Genomic DNA, 13715 nt, shown 5'->3' with positions numbered 1-13715 from the left:
AGGATTACGCAATCCCTCGGAATTCCTTTTCTGTGGATAGATTCTCTATGCATCATCCAAGACGACCCTGACGAATGGCAAAGAGAGGCTTCTCGAATGGGGGAAGTGTATTCTGGAAGTATTCTTACTATTTCCGCCAGTTGTGGGAGAGATAGCAGCTCCGGGGTTCTTCCGGAAGATGATGGGGAAGTCGAAGCTATCAAACAGATGCCAGGGCTGGAACAAGACGTCGTGGTCGAGGCTCCCCCATCAATTACCAACGAGGAGCATCTCGGGCACTTTTCATTCGACTATCACAATGGCTGTGTCGGCCGTCAGCAAAGTGTGATGGTATGTCTCCAAGCAAAAACTGCGGTCAGGCAGTTGGAGGAAGCTCATCTTAGCACTCGAGGCTGGGCTTGCCAAGAGCAGATTCTGTCACACCGCATTCTTCATTGCTTGGACTCAGAGATCCACTGGCAATGTCGCAGCCTTTATCATACCCAGTCGGGTCATTCTGCTGAACAAGATTTGATCGAACCTGTTGATCACGTCAGAAATTGGTGCTTTTGGATCCAAAACTACACAAACAGAGACTTCACAATTCTTTCGGACAAAATGCCAGCCTTTTCTGGAATTAATGAACTCTATCAAGGTGTATTTGACCAGGAAAGAACCCTAGGCGTTCGTCCCGAGTTTCTATCAAAGGATCTATCGTGGGTAAGACTGGGTCCAGAAAAAGGTCCGGCGGGCACAGGAGCGCCTTCTTGGAGCTGGTTTTCTTGCAATGCACCTGTCTGCTTAGATTATTGGAAGCTGCAAGACGATGATGTCAATCCCCAAGCCTGCACAGTTGCGGTCGATTGCCGCGTTGACTGGACGGGCCTAGCAATGACTTCGGCCATTCGGAGCACCTTCTTTCGTATACGGGGTCCTGTCATGCACATGGCACTGCGAATCGCCCCAGAGTCTCTGGCGTGCAATCCGCCGTATTTTCTCATCGGTGAGGAAGAGTCGGACTTTTCTAAGGGGGCTTTACCGTGGCGTTGTGCGGGACAGTTTGACCACGAAAGCCATCCTGGGGAGGTCAAAACCGAATACACTTGCCTCCTTCTTATTTCACGCCCACCCGAGGATGGAGCAAAACACAGAGAGACATTTCTGTTGCTTTTACCTGCCACTGAGACAACAGTGGACGAGAAGCTTGAGACTACGAAGCTATGCAGATTCCGCCGCGTAGGAATTGCGATGATCATGGGATCTGATAGGACGTTTTTGGAGGCAGAAGAAAGAACTCTGGACCTGGTATGAAGCTAGAATTAGAACTCCGGATTCATATTTCCTTTGTCACCAAACCTAAATGTGAGAGAGTTCATCGTTTGTTCTTTCGGGAGTTTCCAAGTTGTTATAACTAGAACTCCCAACTAAGACTAAGCACCCTTGCATTGCTCAACACCTCCCACCGGCGACTTACTGACTCTACCGTGCAAGGGTACTATTTAAACTCCAGGAACTGGCTGACGTGCTTTCGTCAACCTCATGCGAAGTACACAGTGTTGGGGGCTCATTCTGCCCCTACATCATCCGTGCCTCTCGTGTTCCTCGCGGCTCTCGCGAAACAACCCCCAATCTATCCCCGGATCCAATGGGCAGAATTGCCTACCCTCCGTTTCGACGCAGGCGAGCTATACTTGACAAATTACTTAAGAAACTCGAGCAACTATATCAACTGGACTAGGAGCCCTTATTGCCACAACATATAGATCTTAGTCAGGAACAAGAAACCACTCCGCCCGCTTTTCGGGAAAATTGACACGCAATCCATACGTCTCACCATTATTACTGGGGATGCTTTTCTTACCTCTGTCGAATTTCATTTTGATGAATATGACGAACTAGAGGAGGTCTTGAGTGTCAGTCGGCCTTACAAATCGAACGAGACAGGCCGCTGATTAAGAGCTTCCTGGAGTTCACGTCATGAGAACGGCTGCATTCGACCGCAAGATATCATGAACGGGGAGAGATGTTGTCGACCCAAATAGCATATCGGAAGAGTCCCGAAAAGAAAGCAGCAAGATCGCCAACTAGCCCCCGATCGGCAAGATAAGCACCCAGTTCCCCCAAATCGCAGCACATCATCTCGCCCCCGACTTCTCGGGTACCCTTCTCGAACGTATCATCTCAACCTCCGGAAACGTTTCCGGCAACGACACACGTCAGAAAAAGGGACAGCCCACATCGGATCTGTCAGCAACATCAAATACGGCCCAACACGAGCGTCTAATAGCTCCAACCCGGGAAACATAAGATCGGCCCCCAACAACAGCCTCCAACCCCGCAGCAATCCACGGCCGAGTCCTGCCCCGAGCACTCGGCACTTGCATTTCGCTCTCACGACGATCCGGCATTCCTACCACCTTTGCGTAAGAAAGGAAAATCCAGTCCGGGACAGACATGCCTTATCCCAGGCTCGGCAAGAATCACGCATGCAGACCCCAAACTCTTAAAGCCCAGGGATCGCCTTAGTCAAGGGAGCGCAGTTATCGCTAAACGTGACACGGCTCGCTCCCCCCTCCAAGCGCTCAAGCTCACGCTCCCGGCGTAACGACTTTCCAAGAATGACGGTTGAATCTGCATCACGCAATGCTCCATGTGCCGTGCTATATCATCCGCAGATATCATAATTGGGGGCCCGGCCGAATCTGCTGCCCACGATCGTCTCTGATCCCATCTTCGCTGTTCGTTGCGAATCCGATGTCTTATATGCGGGTTGAAGATCGCCTCGATTCTTCCCACATCTCTGGAATGGATCGTGGCTCCCCGAGGACATCGGATTCGTGAAAAGAGGAAGCTGCTGCAAGATCTGACTTATGCTCGCCACTCATCTCTTCTCGGCTCCCACCAGGCCGGCTCTCACACCCTCAACCCCAGCCCCGTCACCCGAACTATGGTGGCTGTCAAGAAAGGCCAACCTGCCAAGTCTAACTTTCCCAAGTGTCCCTCATCTCAAAACGAAGCTTTTCCTAAAGCTGGCGTGATGACACCCTCATTTTCCACGGCGAGTCAAGATTGAATGTGATAAAGCTAGTTGACATCCAACTTTTTCCTCTCATTTCCAAGACATGCACTTTCCCGTCAAGTCACGACCCCCAAAACCCACGGATCATACTCAATCTGTCGGAAACGTGCCAACTTGGCAGCCTTCAGCCCTGCTCTGCAAGGAAATGGATGGGGATGGGGTTATATCGCGTCATCCCATATAATAACAGGTATCGACAATCATACCTCATGAGACGTCGCAGCGAACTCTATTCTCAGAAACCCCCTGCATCCCTGCCAAAACCTCGCCCTACAGTCCAGGGGTCCCATATCGCAGCAGGGGTGATCACGGACTCGACGACAGCAACGACGTTCCGTCAACTCAAGACGACGCCCACTCACACTTATTCCAACATCCACTCACACATAACACCGCTTCACTCACTGACATTTGTCCACACACCGCACGGGAGTACCTCTGCGCTCTGCGCCCTATCAATGCGCGCCACCGGATGACAATCATGACATAAACTCTTTTTATGCCCGGCTCACACCAAAGGCCACCAGTATGCGCAGACATTTAGCCGTCGAAAGGGATGATCTGCCTTGCCGCGGAGACGCATACTCTTTCCAACGTGAAGCCAAACCTTGCGTTTGGCCACCCATTAGTAATAGTTGAAATCGCAACGAGCTGTTGAAGCCCAACCCAAAATCAAGAGCCAGCCTGCCTTCTCACGCCAAGGGAGCCGCAGAGCCCCTGCCGATCATTGCCCTCTCCATGAAGCAGCGGCTGAGTCCCATCCCGGGCCCCCTTCCAACCGCGACTACCACCCTAAGGCGCAGCACGTGGTGCTCGTCGATGTGAGTCCCACGAGGAAGCGTGTCGTGAGGGGCTTCTGAATGGACGCCGATCCGGTCGGTCGGTTCCCTAGCCGAATCCACTCGGCTGGTAAACCGCTACCGTCTCTACCTACCTACCTTACCACCCCCCCTTCATGGGCCGTCTGACGATGTTCAGCCGCTCCGTCGGTTAGAGTGGCAGTCTAAGGGTTGAGTTGTTCGTGCCGACATGCCGGCGGCGCCCGTTGTCGTGACTCGTCCGGTCCCCTTCCCGTGATGGTCGAATCAGGATGGTTTTCATTAGGCTTATCGGTCGTTCCTCCTGTCAGAGTAAACATGTTTGCTGTCCGTGATCCGTCTAGTTGAGATGATCTCGGCCGTACGTGGATCAGTGGGCGTTGATCTCTGGAGAACGAGTAGAACCGAAGTTCTCAGCAAGTCAGATCTCATACCAAATGTTCAATGTTCATTGCGTGATTCACCAAGATTGAAGCTCGTGATATTTGACATCATGATATGAAATTCGTAGAAGAGTAGATTCTCATCAACCATAAACTAAAAAAGATGAAATCCAAAAGAAATCCCGCTATCCGAATTGAAGGTATCACCACCATCACCGCCATACTCATCCCTCCCGCCCCATGCCATCCGGTTTTCTTTTTGTACAAATCAACCACCGTCTACAACTCCTCACCCCCTTCTCAAGCTCGCACGCCAACGCTACGGCAACTCGTACAGACTCTTCTTCCGCCCCTTCGGCTCCCCAACCACCAGCGCCTCCTTGCCGTCAATCTCCGCCATCTGATACGATCCGCCCAGTCCGCCCGGGCTGCCGTCCCACTCACTACTCGCCCTCCTCCCGCCCATCGTCCCCATGCCGTTCACATACGTTCCCGTCCCCATCGAGCTGATCGTCCCCGTCCCGTTGCCCACATTCATCCCACCGTACGCGATCCGCCCCGAGTTCGCCCGCGACAGATCCCCGCCGTTGCCGCCGGCCCCGTACACGCTGCTCCCGTCCAGCTCCACGGGGCCCCTCTCTCTCCTCTCCTTCCTCATCCACCACATCACTCCGACCGCAACCAGCAGCGCGCCGCCCACGCTCGCGCCCACGCCCATCCCGACCGTCGCCACCGTGCTCAGGCCCTGCTTCTCCGTCGTCCCGCTCGTCGTCTCGCCCGTGGTTGCACCGGTACCTGATCCAGCCGCGGGGGTGGATGCCGGGATCTTGGACGTCATCGTCGGCGCGCTCGTGATCGCCGGCGTGTGTCCCGGCCCCGTCGCCTCCGCCGCGGTGCCGCCCGTCTTGTGCGAGCCCGAGGCGGACTGCGTGGGCGTGGACTTGGAGTTGGTGTTGAGCGTCTGCACGGCGGCGGCGTTGCCCGGCGTCGCGGCGATGAGCGGGCCGAAGACGGCGGCCGGCGTGGAGCAGCACCGCGTCTTCTCGGCGGCGGATTCGCAGCAGAACTTGCCCGGCGTGGCGAAGCCTTGGGAGTCGCATTGCCAGACCTGCACGCCGTTGAAGCGGAAGTCGAAGGCCGTGTTGTTCTTTCTCGTGTCGGGGTCTGTGGGGTGGGCTGTTAGTACGATATGTTCCCGTTTCACCCCCCATCAAGCTGCCATCTCATGACCGTTCTCCCCTTCTTCACGCACTGAGAGGGTGGAAACATCACGGGGAAGGAAAGACTCACTCAACACGCAATGTTGCGGGCAAATCGGGCTCTGCCATGTCGGGTCCGAACACGTCCCTCTCGCGTACGCGATGCCCGTGTTGTTCGACGTGTCCTCGAGCTTGCACAGCCCGTTGCTCAGGCACGCGTTCACGCTGCCGCAGCACATGCTGACCTCGGCCTTGGGGTCGCACGGCACGTCGAGGCTCTGCACGCCGCCGGGGAAGAAGCACAGGTTTGCCGCGGCCCGCACTCCGTTGACGCCGCTGGCGAGCGTCGTCAACGCCACGACGAGTAATGTTGTCGACCTCATGTTTGCTTTGGTGATACTGAGGTTGTGTGGAGAATAGGGAGTAGGCCAGGTGGAGGTTCTGTCGTCGTTCACAACAGTCGGCCAAGCTTGCTGAAGGAACGGTTGTTCGGGGGTGAATAGTATGTTGCGTTTTTGTCGAGAACCAGCCTCTGTTGTATCGTTGGACGTAAAGTCGATTTTCGGTGTGCGGAAATTCGAGTTTCGAATGACGATTTGAGGCTTTCGGTGCCCTTGCGGGTAGGATAATGAGTGATTACAAGATAAAAATGAATGGATGTGATGAGGGGGTATGATATATGTTGATGGTGAATGATTCCTCCAGATAATGAGCAAAGCAAGAAAAGAAAAGAGGCTTTCGATCCTCCCCCGTAGGATTACGATTAACCTCGACCGAAACAACGAAAACAAGTATAACAGATATTTGAAAAGAGTGTGATGGGTTTGCTTTCCTTTTCTCTCTCTCCTCGCTCGTGTCCACACAAGTCAACAGTCGATGTCCGTGAAGGTAGCCGTCTTGAATAGTAGTCGCCAGGCAGGAAACGTAATCAACACGATCCAAGCAAGGAAACACGACCAACAACAGCAGCAACAACAACAACAAGGCAAAAAGGAAGGAGTGAGAATATGTTGCAAAGAAAGTCCGAAGAAGACTTCCAAGACGGAGGGAAGGGGGGGTCAGGAGGGGAGGAGAAGAAAGGCGGCGGTGCAGCTACCCTTAAGAGACGTCACATAACATCAGACACACTCACATCCACCGGACTCTTCCAGTGCTCCACGACTCGCCCTCGTGGGTGGTCGGAACGAAAAATCCGTGCTCGCGTTCGCCTCCCAGATGGACCATGGCCAAATTCCCCACGAACATCTCGCCGGCAGCACGCCGACCCGGGGCCCTGTCTGCAAAAGTCTTGTCTCTCTCTCAACGGCGATGCCAGGGGTCTCCCGAGATGCATCTCTGTGCGTCTGCGAAGCGACAAGGCTTGCCTGCTGCCCGCGCCCGTAGCCCAAAGCACGCACACCCAAGACGTTCCCTCCTCCCGAAAAGGGCAAAAAGAGGATACTCCCCAGGGCCAAGACGTCGTCAGGTACGCTGCAGGTTCTGCACCATCAGTGGCACTTGGCACACACACACACACACACACACACACACACACACACACACTCGGTAGGCCGATTGACTCGTCCCAAGTCTGGGGTTGGTGGCCTTTGGGACCGGGGTCCGGTTGTGGCCCCAAGGATCAAGGGTCCTGGTGTGGGCCACCCCTGTTCAGCCGGCACAATCTATCGCTGCCCAGCAAGGCCATCCATCGTCAATGCAATAGCAAGTGTATTAGAAATGCCTCTGCCCTCCTTCTTCTTTCTTCTGTTTCTTTGCAGTCTGAACAGCAAGATACAGGTGGAAAAAGCATTCCGCGTATCAAATGACCTGATAGCTTAACCAAGCAGTCCTCAGACATACCACTTCCGTATAAGTCATAACACTTTCTCTCATCCTCCGGGAGCCCTCATTTTGACTTCCGCCAAGTTCCCGGCGCACCGTTCTGCAGCAGACGGCGGCACACAGAAGCAAGCAGAGTCCAACAAGGGCCATGACTCGAGCCGCCCCACGCGCGCGTCTGGTTTCAGGTTGAGGATACAGGACGTCCAAACCTGCCGCCGCTGCAACTTTGCTTTGGTCTGCCTTGCCTTGCCTGCCTTTTTTTGCCTTCTGCTTCTCTGGAGTTCTTGGATGTAGTATCGTATCGCACTTTCCATCGTCGCGAAATTCCCATACCGTCGGACTCGTCTCCGACTTCCATCCGTGCCCTCACTCCTCACTCTCGATCGGATACCAACCTACCTTATCCCTCCCATCCAAACACACACACACAATTCCTACTGCCCTCCTCCCCGCCGCCACCGCCAATGCTTCACCACAAAACCCCATTCATCCAAGATCCCAAGGCCCTTCTTGCCAAGGGTCCGTCGTGGGTAGAGTCATGTCAAACGGCCATATAACAGACCACAAAGAAAACCCACCCGCCATCCTACCTCTCCCTCCCTCCCATCCCATGAGAATTCCCATCACATATTCCCCCCTCCCATACCCTTCCCTCCCCCTTCCCCGGTCTGCTCGCAGGCGCTCTGAACTTGAAGCGTCCCAAGTCCAGCCGCATCCGCCCATCTCCCCCCTCCCCTCGCTCGCTTCCAAGAAAATCCGCATCGAGGCTGAACGAACATCAACCACATGCACAAAAACCCCCTCCCAGCCCCCATGAACAACTGACCAAAAAATCCAGCGAGAATTTCTGCTTGGCACAACACTTGTTTCCTCCGGCAGTCCCGCCCAGATCCCCAAAACCCACACAAACTCGCCCTTGCCAAAGTCGCAGCAGCGAACAAAAGAGGCCACCACCACGCGGCCAAGCGGACGTACCCGCGTCTAGAACCGCTGGCCACCGCAGCCACGCCGGCGCAGGGTACCGGCGCAGGGTGTCCTCCTTCTTCAAGATTTCCGCGCGGGAATATACCACTCACTCCACAGATAAACTAAGCGCGAATGAAAGCAGACCAAATAGATTAAAAAACGCCGTCCCACAAACCCAAAGTGGCTGCGTTAAGAAAACCATGAATAATAGACAATATGCGAAGAAGGTCTCGCCTCTCTCGATATTAACACACACATTCCCCCTCCAGGCCTGTGCCTCACCATGACTGGCTAGGCAAGGCGGCGTCTGGGCACGCAGGCGCCAGCCGCAGCCGCAGCCTCAGCCCTGCATCGGGTCCTCCGGGTGGCCCCAGGCCTCTGTCAGAGAGGCAGATAGACAGAAAGAAAGGCGAGAGCGAGTGAGAGCGACTAACACGAAGGGCACGCACTCTATTCTTGGGTTAAGTAGATGCCGGGTATAATACAGAGGGAATTAAAGAGAAAACACATAGAAAACAACACACACAGTCCAATGTAATCAGTCCATTTCATTCGTCTTTGCGGAAGCCCACCCACACCTAGAGCATCTCGCCACCCCCCGTTCATGTTCTTGTCGTTTCTTTCCAGTCTGAGAAAGACAGGACAAGCCAAGAAGAAAATCAATCCGTCGTGTCGTGCGTGTCGTGTCGTCTTTTGCCGGCCCAATCAATGCCTCGCATGAGTTGTTGTATAGTAATCGTACTTTAGAGTGTCGTATAGTCTTTTGTATCCCGTTTCGCATCGCTTCGCTCGCTCGCCACTCGCCGACGACGGCTGTTTTTTAATACCGCGAAGACGACCCCGAACGAACCGGCTGTTCGCAATATCCATTGTTCCCATAATCCCATATCCCATGCCACCTCGCTAAAAGTCACTCGTGACAACCAGCGACTCGAGAAGCATGTGCTTCTCGCTGGCTGCTGCTGGTTGTCCCCACCAGGCATGGCCCCTGTCCCCCTTTCGTCCCGCCTGAGCAGGCTCACACATATCCGCCAAGGCCATCAGACGGCTCACGCCGCAACTTCCTCCTCGTCGAGGGGTTCAACCCTGACGAGTATTTCCTCCAGCAGTCCCTCCAGGAAGGTGCCCACGTCTCTGCCCATACCCACCGGCTCCGCCTTGTCATAGTGGTCAATCTCTTTGCAGACGTGGGCGAGCTTATATACGAGCTTCCGCAGCTTCTCGTGCGCCGCCTCGGCGCGCTGCTGCTTCGGGGTCACCTGGTTCATCACCACGGGGCTCGACGAACCGGGCTGCGGCCGGAAAGCCTGCTGCAGTCTGATCTGCCGTCTCTTCAGCGCCTCCTCGAGCGCTGGGAAGATAACGTCGTTCAGCGCATCCAGTTCGCCGTTGGGGTTCGACGGCGCGGGTGAGGGGAAGGCGGACGGGGCCGGCTCCGGCGTGGGCGTTTGTGTCTTTGAAGGCAGCGCGTGGGCCTTGGACGGCGGAGGCGGCGGCGCCTGGCCCGAGGGCTGCCGGAAGTATTGCCCGTTTGGTGACTGGCTCGATAGTCTGGGCGACATCTGTGAGGCCTGCGGCGGCCCACCGCGGTAGGGCGGGATCTCTGGTAGCGCCATGGGTGCCAGCTTGGTATTGGAATTGGGCGGTCTGGGCCCGTGAGGCGGTGGCCGCGGCGTCGTCTCCTGCTCCCGCAACTCCGCCGGCTGGATCACAGGACCCAGACTCAGCAAGCCCATGTCTCTCTGCAACTGGGCCTGCAGTTCTCGGTCGTAGTCCGGCGATTGACTTACGGGGACGGCGGGAGGAATCAACCGAGAGACGGGCCTTGGCGTCTCTGGAGCTCTCTGGAACTTCTCTGGCGAGATTGGAAGAGGCACCTTGGCTGGTGACTGCGGCGCGGTGGTCGGCACTGGTTTCCGTTGTGGTGAGGCCTGTCGAGAAGTTCCCGTATTCGCAATGGCCGCCTTTAGAGTATCTGAAGCGAGGGCAAGGTCACGACCAAACTCGCGGACCTTGGTCGGGCTGTTGTCCCTTGGCCGTTCTCCATAGTCATCCGTATTCTCGATTGACCTCGCTGCCCTGGAGTTCGTAGCCGACTCGTCCAAGGCATTAAGTCCAGGCCGCGGAACGAGACCACCTCTGTCGCCTACGAGCCGTACCGTGCCAAAGTCCCACATGTCCTCGTCTACCTGCTGTCGCTCGTGGTATTTCTCGTTCTCCTGGTCGCTCTCCTCATCATCGTTCTTGTGGGTGGTGGCCCACCGGGAGTGCCGCTCAATCAACTCTGTCAGATAGCTCGTCTTCTTAGCGCGGCGTATAAAGGGGTGCTTGAGCAGGTCCTTTGCCGTGGGCCGGTCTCTCGGGTCCCTCTGTAGACACGCCTCGATGAAGTCCTTGAAGGCTTTGGTGAAGTTTCCTTCCAGCCGCGGCGGCGGGTTCTTAGGGATCAAGAACAACACCTTCATGGGGTGGATGTCGGCATAGGGGGGCTCGCCGTTGGCCAGCTCGAGGGCAGTGATGCCGAGTGACCACACGTCAGCCTTGTGGTCGTAGCCCGATTGCTTAATGACCTCGGGCGCCATCCAGAAGGGGGTGCCCACGAATGTGTTCTTCTTGGTCATAGTCGCCGAGAGCTGTCCGGAAACGCCAAAGTCGGCGAGCTTGACCTGGCCGTTAGAGCTCAGGAGCACGTTTGCAGCTACTTAGTGTCAGCAACACCTCCTGCTACTCGGCTTTGCGCGGGGGTACAGACCTTTGACGTCGCGGTGCAGTTTCTTGTCCGAGTGCAGGTAGTCGAGACCCAGCAGCAGCTCGCGGATGATGATGGCAATGTAGTCCTCGCCGATCAAGCCAGGCTTCATCAAGTCGGCGCAGCTCCCGCCGGAGCAGAACTCCATGACGATCCACAGCTCGGCGCCCTTGGCGTAGGACCCGTAGTACTTTGTGACGTAGGGCGACTGCAGCTCGGACAGGATGGCGATCTCCTGGATGATGTCTTCGACCTCGTCCTCGGCGCTCTCGATGTCGATGATCTTGATGGCGACGGCATGGCCGGTGCGCTTGTCGACGCTGCACACAAAGGCAATTGTCAGCTTGAGCTCTAGACATACAGTCTGGTGCGTGCCCGGAGAGGGATCATGCACACTTACCCCTTGTAGACCTTGCCGAAGCTCCCTCCGCCTGGGAAAACCTGTGTGTTAGCGAGGTGCCGCCTCAGACGCGCGGGAACGGCGCATACCGATGCAGTACTCCTTGGTGTAGAGCAGCCCGGGGTCGAGGGCCTCGTTGCCCTCCTCCATGTCCCTCTCGCGATCTCCCATGTTTGCGGCTCGCAATCGCGCAGTGGTGCCCTATGCCGCAATCCGTGTGCTGGCCCAGCAGAGCCGTGGTTCGTCGTCAGCTGCGTAGACCAGCGCGAAGTCGGTGCCGCGGGGTTGCGATTGAGGAGAAGCCGTCGGCGACGTTGGCGGGCGTGGAGGGTTCGTCTGAGTCGCGGGGGCGGTTCGTCGCTGCCCAATTGAAGTTTGACGGTCGCTCGGGAGATTGCAGGGCAAGAAACTCAGTCTTGCTTCCGGGCTCGGACGAGGATGGGAGGAACCAGGAGGTTTGAAGAGGGGATCCTGGGGTTTGGCGGCGGCGGCGGCCGGGGGAGGGGGGAGGCGGTGGGGGACGACGACGACGACGACGACAGCGACAACGAACGACGTTGACGACGGATGCAGCCGTTGTGAGCTGAATGTGCCGGCAGACAGAGTCGAGACGATCTTGGGACGAACGAAAGAAGGGGCGCCGACGGGACGGAGGTGGAAAGGAAGCGATCTGAGATTAAGGCGCACAGTTAGCCTCGAGATCCTTCTAGTCGGGAGCACCTAACGGTGGCTAGCTCCAGACGGGGCGGGTTGGTGCAGCTGGAAGTCGTACGTTTCGCCGCGTGTCTCTGGCTGGCTTCTTCAAAGGGAAATCGACCAGAAACAGAACATACCAAAAAGGGATGTCGCAGAGGCAGCGAAAGAGAGAGACACTCTAGCGGGCCGCGGCAATTCGCATTCCTTGGACGTCGAGGTCGAGGTCGAGGTGGTCGTAGACTCGTGGCGGGTAGACGTCAATCGGTGTCTCGCTGCGCCCGATTTCACAGCTGGAAATATGACCAAAACAACGGACGGTGAGGAAGGGTAAAAAAAAGAAAGCAAGCTCCTGCGCAGGTGAGATGAGATGAGGTAAGGCAAGGAGAGGAGAGGGTCAGTTCGCAGCTGCTGCAAGGGCCTAAGAAGGAACGAGCCTTTTCAAAAATAAAGTGCCACCGAGTCGCTGTTTTGAGGTGTTGCCGTGCCTTGCTCCGGAGCAATGTGCAAGAACAAGTACACACGATATGGTAACTTGCAGTGGTTCTTGGGATTGGATATGTTCGACAACAATAGTCGTTCAAGGTAGAAGAGCTGAAAGTTGAGAGAGAAAGTAACTTGGGGGCGGAACGGTGTGGTGTGTGTGCTTGAGTGACGCTTTTGGGTGTTGGCGCTGGCTAGACTCGACGCGATGAGGGAACGGACGCAGGAACACACGAGGAAGAGTGTGGGGTAAACAGCCTGCGCCGCTCAGGGACAAAGAAGCGGCTGCGAAGGCGTCTGTTGATGTTTGTGGTGGTGGTTGTGGTGGTGGTTGTGGTGGTGGTTGTGGTGGTTGTTTTCTTCGTCTTTTCCCGTTCCATTCATTCACACTTGACCCCCTGACGCTAAAAAGGTACTTGATGATTGACCACAACTCAATCACCTAACAACAGACTGCTCAATACACACCTGCCATGGACATACACGAAAATCACTATATTGCCCAACCATGTTAACACCAGTCAATATCCCCCAAAGCTATTCATTGTATCAAGTGTGCCGTCCCGGTCAATCGACTCGGGCGGCCTTCCCTCACTGGGAACGAGGTGCATACCATTTGTTTACACCCAGCCGAGAGGGGTCGGTTCACCAGCAACCAGCCGCTGTTGATGTCAAACCTTTCCCCCTCACTGGGCCGCCCCCCCCCCCCCCCCCGCAAGCGATTCACATTTGCTCCCCTCCCCCTGTCCAGTAAAAACGTCAGCGCTCTCCATCGCCTAAAAACAATGAAGCCTTAGGTAAGGATTTTAAGCGAGCGAATGGGACGCACGGGCCAGCAAGACAGGCACCTCCAGAAAATCACCAAAAACATGGGAAAGCTTCTGACCCGACAAGTCTCCGCGCCCTCCTGATTGGCTGGGTACCTAATCGACTACCGCCCAGGAACCCGTTCGCGACGCCCGCTTGATTGGCTACCACACGCGCCTGCTCACCGTGGTGAACCGCTGTGAAACGTCCACATCTCAGGTGTATGCAACTTGCTCTATTTCTTTGGCCATCATGGGCGCGAGCTCTCTTGACTGCCATTGCTTCGAACCAAGATGCAATGAAGCTTTGTGACCAATCCAACGCGAGAGAATCAGTAC

General features: G+C 55.9%; 2 protein-coding genes across 2 annotated transcripts; both read right to left on the bottom strand.

Annotated features, from left to right (window-relative positions):
- Window positions 1–4578: 4578 nt before the first annotated feature.
- On the bottom strand, window positions 4579–5841 carry CGCS363_v000298 (uncharacterized protein; the record flags this gene model as incomplete). Its single annotated transcript, XM_036632147.1, has 2 exons — window positions 4579–5423; window positions 5550–5841. 2 exons carry the CDS (start codon window positions 5839–5841, stop codon window positions 4579–4581), a joined length of 1137 nt encoding a protein of 378 aa, XP_036501071.1.
- Window positions 5842–9294: 3453 nt separating this feature from the next.
- svkA-0 (Serine/threonine-protein kinase svkA) lies at window positions 9295–11565 on the bottom strand (the record flags this gene model as incomplete). The annotated part of the gene is made up of 4 exons (XM_036632146.1): window positions 9295–10943; window positions 10998–11314; window positions 11395–11425; window positions 11484–11565. 4 exons carry the CDS (start codon window positions 11563–11565, stop codon window positions 9295–9297), a joined length of 2079 nt encoding a protein of 692 aa, XP_036501072.1.
- Between the last annotated feature and the right edge of the window lie 2150 nt (window positions 11566–13715).

Source organism: Colletotrichum siamense (genome assembly GCF_013390195.1).
Source record: "Colletotrichum siamense strain Cg363 chromosome Unknown KSG_Cg363_contig01, whole genome shotgun sequence".
Classification (NCBI taxonomy): Eukaryota; Fungi; Ascomycota; class Sordariomycetes; order Glomerellales; family Glomerellaceae; genus Colletotrichum; species Colletotrichum siamense.
This window is presented reverse-complemented; position numbering and strand designations above follow the sequence as displayed.